The 12,034-nt window shown below is 41.3% G+C and overlaps 1 protein-coding gene across 1 annotated transcript; it reads left to right on the top strand.

The window, feature by feature from the left end:
* The first annotated feature begins 945 nt into the window (after positions 1–945).
* Positions 946–10,424, top strand: ALG5 (ALG5 dolichyl-phosphate beta-glucosyltransferase). Its single transcript, XM_033173476.1, has 10 exons — positions 946–1,074; positions 2,411–2,582; positions 2,703–2,749; positions 2,893–2,961; positions 4,376–4,468; positions 5,507–5,620; positions 6,947–7,006; positions 7,986–8,137; positions 8,891–8,976; positions 9,503–10,424. The coding sequence occupies exons 1-10, from the start codon at positions 1,015–1,017 to the stop codon at positions 9,613–9,615; spliced, it is 966 nt and encodes a 321-aa protein (XP_033029367.1). The 5' UTR covers positions 946–1,014; the 3' UTR covers positions 9,616–10,424.
* The last annotated feature ends 1,610 nt before the right edge of the window (positions 10,425–12,034 follow it).

Raw genomic sequence — 12,034 nt, 5'->3', positions numbered from 1 at the left:
AATTAAAAAAAAAAAAGAGTAGGCCATCTCACCGTCTGGGTATTGTTCCTCCGGGTGTGCGTTGGAAGGCGGAGTGTTCTTCTTCCAACTCAGCGTGGAAGCGAGAGGCGCCCATCATAAACCAGTAGAGAAATGCATGAGATTAAATTAATTACAGCGAAGCAACCCACTCTCCCTTCCCCCCCCCCCGAACAATGAAACTTTATCGTAAAACAAACAATAGGTTTTTTTTAAAAAAGCGGAACAGACTGAACGAACATCAGTTCTAAGACCTTAATATGCTTGAGCAAATATATAAGTCATGGCCAGGCGCTGAAATGATTTTATAAGAGGTGGGGCTTTGGGTTCACTGTCAATTCCCTATGCAAAAACTCGCAGCATACATGAAAACCTTCGGGTGAAGTGCGGATAGCTGATTTTTATTTATTTAGTTATGCCCCGCCTTTCTCCCCCTGACAGATATTCAAGGCGGCTTACGGATAATTAATACCTAATAGTGATAACAACAACACTATAAGTGTGCTTCAGATCCCAAACGGAACCCTCAATTGGACGCCATTATTATATTATTAATTATAAGTATTAATTCTAATTATTAATTGTTAAAATTATTATTGCTTTACAATATACCTCCCATCAACCGATGATCACGGGGAGGTTTACAAACAAAAAAATCGCAAAATGGAAAACACAAAATACATATCTTAATAAGAAACGAAACAGAACAGAAAAATATTCGCCCTCCCAGTAAAGTCTTGAATTCCACTGATTTTTTCAATCCTACAGTTCCAGGGTTTGATTCGGAGGGGGCGGGGAGGATGAGTCCAAAGTCGACTTGCAAGTCCGCCTCTGTCCATGCATCTACACGTTATGAGTCTATGAGGGCCTTGGTGCCGACCAATAGCAACGCTCGACGTGCCGCCGGAAGTCCTGGCGACACTCTCTCCCTCCTAGTCCTCCACTTCCGCCTCCGTGTCCCTGGCTGCGAGTCTCTGCCGGCGCGGCGCAAGGGCGATGGAGCTGCTTTGGCTGGCTGAAGCGTCCGTGGCTCTGGCGGTCTCGGGTCTGGTCCTGGTGAGGGGAGACGGGGGTCCTAGTCCTGGAGCTTTCCCCCTTTTCCCTGCCTGGTCTTCTTTCCATCCTTCACCATCATGCCCCTCCCAAGCAAGAGGACCTCTGAGCTCGCGCAGAGTGCCTTTCACCGGCCTCTGAGTAGCCCCGTCACATGACTGTGGAGCTTGGCATCCCCAGGCCCCGCAGCTCACGACTCCTCTTTATTTGGGATTTAAGCAGCTGGAACCTGTAAAACAGCAGTGCCCCCAAAGGGGGGCTGTTTGCATTTCGCTTTGAGGGTTGTTGTTGTTTTGTTGTTGTTTCGCAAGCATAGGATCGCAGTATTGTAGAATTGGAAGGGACCACAAGGATCATCTAGTCGAACCCCCTGCAATGAAAGAATCTTTCGCCCAACTTGGGGCTCGAATCCACAACCCTGAGATTTAAGAGTCTCGTGCTCTGCCCAGTTTTGGTGTATATACAATCAATCAGTGTAAAAAATGAATACTGTAAATAATATCAGGGCCACCTTCAGAATTTGATTAGAATCATAGAGTTCTAGAGTTTGAAGGGACCCACGAAGGTCATTACTACAACTCCCTGCAGTTTAGGAATCTTTCAGACCCACGACCCTCAGATTAAGGATCTCCTGCTCTAGAAGTCTATGTTTCTAGGTTCAATTAGATCATACATGACAGATAGAACTGTAGAGATGGAAGGGGACCCACGGGTCATCAGGTCCACCCCTACAATCCAGCAATCCTGCCCACAGCCATCCATGGGGTGGGTTCTCACCACCAGCCTTCTGGTTAGCAGCCAGACATTGACCCATTGCGCCACTGGAGACCAGTAATTGAAATGCCCCCACCACCCACCACCCCTTATCAATATAATCTGTGTTTTATAATGTGCTTTGACTTGCTGGTCTTATTATTTTTTGATAGCAGGCCAGATACTGCTTTTATTACTATTGTGCGGAGGAGGAAGTTAAAGGAAACAGGCCACAAAGAAAAAATATTTAAGTTCTAGGCAGACAGCAAAGCAGGAGCTCAGAAATTGTGAGGGTCTGATCTAATTTTACACGTCGTTTCTACACCAAGTTACTTTTGTGCAACAGCGAGAGGCACTAATCCAACTGTTGTAAGAGTTCAAAAATGCTGAGTTGCGATAGCTTCTTACATTTTATGCAGAAAGCAGTTTCTTCCCCCACAAAACCCTTTTGATAGTGAATGGTACTTGGCTATTGCAGCTTCACCCTTTCTAATTTTAAGAGGAATTATTTTCTCGCTGCAGAATACTATTGTGTAAATATTATATAACTCTTAGCTGGAAATCCTCTCCCCCCTCCGCCCCCCAGATTGCTGTCATTGCCCACATAACTGCAACAAAGGTTCCAGACCTTAATCGACACGAGGATGAAAAATACTTTTTGAATGCTGAAAATGAGAAGGAGCGTGTGCCCAGCATCCATGATCCCCCAACACGAGAACTTTCCGTAGTTGTGCCTTCATATAATGAGGAAGAACGGTGTAAGAATGAGTCCTTGTTTTCTTTGTGTGTATGTATAACACTGAATGTTGTCTTCTTTTTAACCTATTCAGCGTTACTCAAACTAGATCTGTGGTTTTATTTTCTTCTTTTTCTTACAGTACCATCAATGCTGAATGAAGCTTTGGACTATCTAGAGAAGAGACAGGTATTTTTTTAAAAAAATCACATATAACTGCAATATTTAATAACCATGAGATAAAAATATAATTTTGATCCTGTTCTAGTCATCGTGGTAAGAGAACATATGATGCCAAGGCAAATGCACAAGATCTGTGTTTACTTTTACAGAGGCAAGATCCTGCATTCACATATGAGGTCATAGTAGTTGATGACGGCAGCAGAGATCAAACCACAAAGGTAGGAGACAAATTTATGACTCGCCAATTCTAAATATATTGACAGTGCCAGCAAAAGCTACAACATAAACAGAAGTTCATATTTTTCTGTTTTCATGATTACAATTTCGAGGGCCTGGCTCAAGGCTGTTTACATTCATGACTGCCTCTCAAGGGGATGCCACTAGCTATTTATGTGCTTATGTATGTATGTATGTATGTATGTACGTACGTGTGTGTGTGTGTGTGTGTGTGTGTGTGTGTGTGTGTGTATATATATATATATATATATATATATATAATCTCTATTGGATTTCTGTGAATTTGTACTTAAGGTGCTTCAAGCACAAATTCTGAGTAAATTAATAATTAAATAATAACTTGAAATGGATAATTAAAATCAATAAAGAAATATTTTAACTGTCTGGTTTCACATTGATAGACGTTTCCTATTTACTCAGACTAACCACAAATGTGAATTTGGTTTCAGTAAAATCACTGTTGTTAGAGACTTCTCCAAGTTGCTTTGCTGCTTATAAAGGGTCACCATTTTCTAAACATTAATACCAGCATTACACCCCTTCAAAGCTGGGCTAGTGCCATGGTCTGTGACATTAAATTCATGCAGCCTCTATCTTTTTACATGAAAAAGCATGTTGTTGTTTTTTTTAAGTAGAGGCTTTTCTTCTTCTCTTTCACTAAACAGATACAATTATTTTCTGGAATTGCTCTACACGACAAAATGTTCAATGCTCAGGCTGTACTGCCATCCTCTTTCTTTTCTCTTCATGTGCCAAAACACATTACAGTGGACCCTCAAGTTACATACCGCTCTGGATACGTAACTTTCAGGTTACGAACGTGGCAAACCCGGAAGTGTATACTTCCAGGTTTTGCTGCATGCGCAGAAGTTGCGCCTCTGCCTACGGACTTTTCGGGTTGCGGATGTACCCCCAGAATGAATTTAATTTGTATCCAGAGGGTCCACTCTATTCTTGTTACGTCAGTAACATAGATTTTCATACACTTTCCTTTCTTCAAGTTCTGCCAAAGGACACTTTCCCTGCTGATAGGTCTAAGAACTAAATATACAAATCCTATATATATGTGATATATGAGCACTTAAAGTAGAAGGCGTTACACAAATATCTACTTACCTATTTTATGTGTTCCCAGTTGGGGAAATAGAATTTTTGTTTTCAACTCTAGTGAAGATAACATTGAACTGAAAGTGAGAAATTTGGCATGGGAAAGGGAAGAGAACTCCAGGTATCTGTCTAGCCTCACATTCTTTTAAGCACACTTGTGCATTGAAATATTTATACATATTTAATGTAGGCTTTGTTATATCATTGATATAAATGAGGAGAGAAGGAGCCATTCAGTTCCTATTTGTGATTGCTGTTCTCTTATTCTGATTTGCACATGCCCTGCAGGTTGCGCTGAAGTATACCCAAAAATATGGTAGTGACAAAGTGAGAGTCCTCCCTCTGGTGAAGAATCGTGGAAAGGGGGGAGCTGTTAGAATGGTAATGAATTTATGCCGTTTTCCCTTCTGTAATTAAGATTCTTTTCTTGGCGAAAGCAAATATTTTCTTCATCAAGCATTTATGTTAATTATGAAATAATGCTGCAAAAGCCCAAGTATTGGCAAATAAAGCATGCCCCCAACTTGCACATACTTAACTTGTGCACGTTCAGCTTTATGCAGTTGGGGGGGAAATTTAAAAAGGGGGTGGGCATCTGGGGGAAAAGACTTTGGCAATCCCATCCACCATTGAACCGAATGTATTTTGACTGTACGCAGTTTTGGCTTTGGGTGCAATCCCAGGAACGTAACCCCCATATAAGTTGCAGGCTTACTATGGTCATTTTCTATGAATTTCCATATGTAAGGAGAGCCTATGGTGATCATTTTTTTCCTAGAGTGATCATTTTTATAAGATAGGCATGAAGTAATCCGCATCTCTGTATTTTACGACTACACTTCATTTGGTACACTATTTGTATTTATATCAAACCGTTCCTGACACGAGCCTTGGGAAGAAGCAGAACAGAAACCTGGAATTGAAAGGATATACATATAAATTTTTCATGTCTTTGACGACATCTCAGCTGTTCTGTATTTGATTTCTCTGCCTACCCACAATGCTTTGAAGTCTGCCCCCTATAAGGGGAGGAGACGAAGAATGAATTTGCTTCTGATAGGATCCTCGTAAGAGACACGTGGCCTTTGGCCCACTGCCTGTTTAGAACTTGCAAGAAATGGAAATGCAGCCATAACTATATAAAAGAGGTTCCCTTGATTCCACTGAAGTTTAGTCCACAGCTGCAACACCATCACTTTCTAGGCACCATTGGGCTGATTGGATGCATCCCTGTATGGGGCCTGCTGATTATTTTGCAGGGTTACTGTACCTGGGCTGTACATTCAAAATGCAAAGAATTAGGCTAATACGTGCAGGTGGAGGAGTGGCTCTGTCGAAGGGATTTGAAGTCCTGTAGTTTTGCAGCATAATTTGCCGAATATGCCCTGATACAAGGCTTTTGTTCATTCTTACATACAGGGTGTGTTCAGTTCACGAGGGGGGAAAATACTCATGGCCGATGCTGATGGAGCTACAAAATTTGAAGATGTTGAAAAAGTAGAAAAGGGTCTTGAGAGTCTGCAGCCCTGGCCTGTGAGTTTTCATTCGGTCACATTTTAATTTTATTTCCTTTCTTTCTACCGGTACTTCCTTAAAAATATATATAAAAATCCTGCTTTGTTTACATGTCTGCATGCCAATGTACTTCTTACATCATAGGCAGATGTTGCTGCTTGCAGTTCTTCAGCCCTTAAAATTTTAGGTGTAATCCAGAGAAGGTTTAGCACTCTTATTTCCAACTCAAAATCAGTATGACTGGAGCACACATCTTCTAGCAGAGATTTGTGTCCCCTTCTGCTTTCTCCATTCAAATTAGGTGTCCTTGACTTACTCCCTAAATCTTCAATTACTTCTTGGCGATTGCCTCTTACCTGGTTCTGTTAGACAAGATCCACAGTTTTGGTATTCTGACACAGTAAACCATGCCCTTCCCCAGGTTCCTCATTTAGCCATTTGTCAAACTCTCCCTGTGTTCATTAACTTCCTATTTTATATTCTTGCTCAAGCCTTCTCTATGTGCTAAGTTTTACTTCTGCTTATTCTGTAAGCGTCAACTGCTTGTAGGTATCTGTCGGTGTTAAGCTTCATGATTCTATGTCCCCATAGATTTTGAGTCTCCTTGAGTTCCCCTGTAATTAATAAGAAAATGATTCACTAGCTAAATAAATAAGCACACCTATATGTTTATATACACATTTTACAGTAGCCCCACATTATAGACTTTGTAGTTGGCATTCGTCTGCCTTGAGAGACAGTGGAGTGTGCCTCTGGAAGTGAAGCCAGACCACTGTGTTATCATCACTGAAGTGTCCTTCCCGGCGGCACAAGCCTGGGCAGTGTGTATAGAGGTCCTGGGCTGCGCAGATGACAAGACCCTTTTCTTGGACGCACTGACGGGGTCCAAAGGAAAGCAGAGCAATACGTTTGGCATCAGATTGGCTGCGGGAGATGCCAGGAAGGAGGTGTACAAGGCGCCATCTAGCTGTCTTAGGGACTCCACTCCAAATTTGTGTAGGGTTTTTTATTCCTTAGCCTTGTCTTCTCCCGAAGATACACCGAAAGGCAACAGAGGTTTAGGATCAGAGTTTTCCAAGGTTGACGAGCCCCACCTGCCCCTCACTTCCCTCTACATCACATGCAGAAACCACCTTCTTGACTGCTGGACTCACTATTGGTCTCGTTCTATGTTATGTTAATTGGTAACCCCATGATTGCATGAGTCTTGGTGTCACAACTATCCCTTACCAGCAATGAGCGTAGTTGATGTATCAGCTGAATGTGTTCATAGGTATTCCTTGCCACAGAGGCTTGGTTTGGTGTATGTTTCTTAATTATTAATGTATTTTTTTTCCCTTTTAGAACCAGATGGCTATTGCCTGTGGCTCTAGAGCTCACTTGGAGCAAGACTCCATAGCACAGGTAAGCTTCTGTTTGCTAGTTCTTTGGCTGGTGTTCCTTTGCAGTCAGAAGTGGAGTACATGCTTTCCTAGGCTCAGCTTCTAGCCCCCTGTAACTTGCATGATTTTTTTTTAAATGAGATTAGACAAGACCTCCCCCTCCCTGGGAGCTGCAAGGGGTTTTTTTTGGGGGGGGGAGAGGGGTTAGAGGCTAGTCCTCCAGGTGAAGACTGTCTAGGTAGACCATCAGAACTCACTGACTTCCCACTGCCTTGCTTCCTTTTGAGTGCCTGTATCTTCAGCAACAGCATTCTGAGACTAGGCACATGAGAACACTTGGGGACTTGGAAAAACTAGCTGAAATTGGCTTTAGTTTTAATGCTTGGTTCTTCTAGTTGCAGGGTTGTATTTGTCTTCATTTTAAATTATTCTAGTGTTTTATTAGAACTATGGCTTGTAATCATAAACAGCAGCTATCAACAAAAAATAAGCTGGCAAAACTTTCACACACACCCTTTGAGTAAAGAACACTTAAAAAGTTGGGATGCAATACAGTATATTCAAAAGCGTTACCGCAGGTCTGTATTGTGTCAGCATGCATACTTGTACATGTAGAAACTACAGTGGAACCCCGGGTTACGCACACCCCGGGTTGCGAATGTTCGAGTTAAGAACGCCCGGAAGCGTTTCCGGAAAGCGTGCAACCCCCGGATGTGCAGAACGCTTCTGCGCACTTCGTGCATGCACAGAAGCGCTCAAATCGTGCTACTTCTGGGTTTTTTTTTATTTGTGGGGGCATTCGTGTTACGCACGCCCGTGTTACGTAGCGCGATCCGGAACGGTTCGTGTGCGTAACACGGCGTACCACTGTATAATGAATTCTGTGTTGTCATTTCTTTTAATACTTAAGTCACAAAAATCTATAGGCATTATGAACATTGACATTATAAAGTGACTGGACATATTGAGCTAGTTCCTGTGCTATCTTACCTTTGCTGCAGCGGTCTTACTTCCGTACACTTCTCATGTATGGATTCCACTTTCTAGTATGGTTCCTCTGTGTTAAGGAAATCAAAGACACCCAGTGTGGTTTTAAACTATTAACCCGAGAGGCCGCTTCCCGGACTTTTTCATTTCTTCATATAGAACGCTGGTAGGTATCGCCCTCAGTTTTATTTGATTGGAAATGGCAGTTGGAGCTGGTGATATATATATGCATTTTCAAGAGCTTAGTACATGTGTGTGCTGTGCAATGTTATGCCTGGGATCTTGAGTCCCTTTTTCAGGCACATGCCACAGCTTTTGCACATTTAGTGGGATTTCTTACTTTTGTAATCAGTGATGCTCCTCGTCAACGGGCTATTTATGGAGATATAATGTGATATCCAATGTTAGTCATATTTTGATTTCTGTGCATTGTGTGTTGTAACTGCTAGTAATACACCCCGCTATAAAGTCCCTCTTTCTAAAAAATCTCATCACGCCATCAATCAGTTGAATATTTCTCAGCTATTAGAGGCAAGGAGAGTACCGTAAAAGTAGCAAATGTTTGCCTAGGCTGCCTTGAATGTAATGAAAGCAAAACGAAAAAAGGCTGATATCCATGCAGGCGACTGCGAATTGGATAGGTCTGCACTGCCTTTATTTTATTGGGAATTGTCCCTCTTTTAACACACCTGTAAATACTAGCTTCTTTATAAAGGAAGAGGAAGAAGAAAGGCTGATATGCCAAAATGCTTTTTCAGGTTTTTTTATTTCACCAGAGAGAAAATAGTGAGTTGCAACATGTATACCTATATCAGTTTTATTCCAGTTCTTTGTTATGTTCAGAAGGTGGTCAGTAATACAAGCATAAAAGATTTGTGATTTCAACACAGTACTGAGCATTCATTCTGTTCTGTTGCAGGGCATTTGATGTGGAACTTCTGTATATAGCTCAGTGCTTTAAAATACCAATAGCAGAGGTCGCTGTCAACTGGACAGAAATTGAAGGTCGGTCAGTGGTCAACACTTTTCTGTCAATAGGGATTATTCTAGAAAGCAGTTAGGCCAATTCCTCAGGAGACTGAACATTCCCCTTTAATGTCAGAATATTAAATATGGTCTCCACAAAACCCATATAGGGTTTTGTATGCTCCTGCCCCTTAACCTCCTATTAGGATTTATACTTCATGTTAATACATTCCATGTACCTGTGGAAAACTGCAGACTTAACTAGAATCTCTGAGTAGTGTCTTCTCTATGACAGCGTATAGTTACCTCACAGTGGGTGGGGCAGTGGCTGCAGAGCGTTCACTCTTCCCCATGTATCCATGCTTATTATTATTATTATCATCATTATTATTATTAATTGAATTTATATACCGCCCTATATAAAAGTTGGTCATCTTTGTTTGGGTCATTATATATATATATATATATATATATCTCCTGTGACATCTTCTGGCCATAAAAAGCGACTGACACTTATATGTCTATTTAACAGATTACAATTTTTTTCTGTATTTAATCATCATAGGTTCTAAGTTGGTTCCAGTCTGGAGTTGGTTGCAGATGGGCAGGGACCTTCTTTTTATACGACTGCGATATCTGACTGGTGCCTGGCAGCTTCGAACAAGAAAAATTAATTAGGTTATTTATACTTACCAAATGGGTTGTTTGATACAAAAACTAGGGCGAATTATTTCTACAGTATGAAATAAGGAAAAAGCCGGGACTATTCTTCCTTACTGTTGTTCTGTGCTGCGCCTATTTTAAATTTTTTCGCCAAGAATGTGGATGTCCTATATAATAAGCCTTTTCGAGTGTTGGGTGTGGGTTTTTTTTAAGTTTTGCAACTGGGAGTCAATCTTTTTACTTTTGTATCAGCATTTTCCATTTTCACAAATTATTATTTCAAAAAATGTACAGCAGAAATTAATACATGCTAAAAATCCCATGGACTTTTTATTATAGAGTCTGCCATTGCGATTAGCCAAAGCATTGTTCTTTGTATATTAATGCACAAGAGCACCTTTTTGAATGCACATAATGCTAGTTTGAATGGAGAAGCCCTTGTGTGTGAGATGTCTTCAGTACCTGCAGCAAACCACTTAATTTGGGCATCTGTTTTTGTACTTGAACTGGTTGCTGGCATTTTAGAATGGCACCATCCATTTTGAGAATTGCCAAGGATGATGTAGACGTTTTTACATTAATTGGAGAGAGTTGTGCACAAATTTCATTTGCTCATTGAATTCAGCAGCATGTATTCTTGTAAATGTATATTTGTCAGGTAGAATGGATTTCCAATAAGCTCAAGGAGTTCCGAAGACAATGAAATGGTTTGTGTGACAGGCATCAGTTTTCTACAATAATTTTTATCATGTTAAAATTCCACCAAATTGTCAAGGTATTATCTCCAAATTATGGAACATTAAAGATAAAATGGTGCTGTCAAAGTGTCTGAAGATCACTGAAGTCTCTACTACCACCATCACAGGTCTGACAGCTTATGAGGGCTTGCAAAGAGCAAACCAGAATACACAGATACATTTGAAGATACAGAACATTTTAAGTCTAATTCCTCCTGCCCAGCATCATATTTCTATAGCAGTATTTCTGTCAGGGTTCCCTTATCCTCATGGAAAAGCAAAAGGTTAACTGACATTCCCAATCAATATGTTTATTTCTCATGTTAGTATTTTAGTCTCTTAAAAACTGGCTGCTGGATTAACGGTGAATCACTATGCAATCCTAGGCATATTTACTGATAAGTAAACCCCATTAAATTCCTTGGACTTTACTCCCATAGGACTGTAGTCTTAGTTCTTGATGTGTGTTTGGAGTTATAGTATTATAGAACTGTATAAGGGAGGCCAAAAAGTAATAGTGGAGGAGTATGCCATGCACACAAGTGAGGAGGCAACAACTTAATACTGGAGCTCCATCTCCCTCAACCTTTCCAACACCCTCCGGGTGTATCTGTGCCTCTAAACACCCCCGTGAGTGATCTGTTGGGGTGTGCACTATAAGGGCCCAATAAGGAGCAAAATTGATCTTCCCTGCCATTTCCCACTGCTTGCCACATTGCAAACGGACAAAAACACAGTCTGCAGTCTTTCAAAAATGGTGGCCCATAGCATGGCAAAAGTCTCCATCTAAGCCCTCTGGCGCTGATCAAACAGACCCCATGGCTGCCCAAATCACAATGCTCCACAAATGCCTACCTAAGAAGTGAGATTAAGGGTTCTGGACCCTAACCGATACTAAAAAAACAACCACTGAGGCACTAAACCTTGACGTGGCACAAGAAGAAAAAATAAAAACATAATTAGTACCCCAAAAGAGCTAGCCCTCAGGAGAACCTTGAGTGTTGCATCTGTGGCCTGAAAGGACTACCTATATAGGCAGTTATAATAATGATGATAATTTCATTATTTATACCTCGCCCGTCTGGCTGGGTTGTCCCAGCCACTATTTTAAGAGCTTATTTACTCTCTCTTTTTTAGGGGGGGGGGGGACATCATACATGATGCTAATGTCTCTCACAGACATTTGAGTGCGTACATACAGGGTGAGTCCTTTAAAAAAGGCCCCGTGGATACAGAGTACACATGTTCCACGGGGCCTCTTTTAAAAGACTCACCCTGTACAAGTCTTGACCCTAAACCAAAAGTTGATGCCCCACCATGAGATAACACAATTGCCTTCTATAACTACAGAAAAGCTTAATGAAAGCCCTCGGGAATGAAAGGGACCTGGAGCTTGAAAGTTGCACAATGATCCTACAAGAGACTCTGATTGTGGACACCGTTTTCAAACCTGTTGCAGAGCGACTTTGAGATGCAGGGATCAAGATATACCGGTAAACATTTGCCTTCAATACATGAAATTGATGGCATGTCCCAGAAAGCCAATACACGTTTTAACCCTCCTTAACGCTAAAATTATGTGGGTGGAAGAGCAAGGTAGGGCGAATGGAAACCTGCACCTAACAAATCCAGAAAGTGTTAAACGTGTGTGTGTGTGTGTGTGTAGTAGCAGCATCCCATAGGAACCTACTGCTGTT

This window comes from Lacerta agilis, chromosome 16, assembly GCF_009819535.1.
Source record: "Lacerta agilis isolate rLacAgi1 chromosome 16, rLacAgi1.pri, whole genome shotgun sequence".
In the NCBI taxonomy this organism is placed as follows: Eukaryota; Metazoa; Chordata; class Lepidosauria; order Squamata; family Lacertidae; genus Lacerta; species Lacerta agilis.
This window is presented reverse-complemented; position numbering and strand designations above follow the sequence as displayed.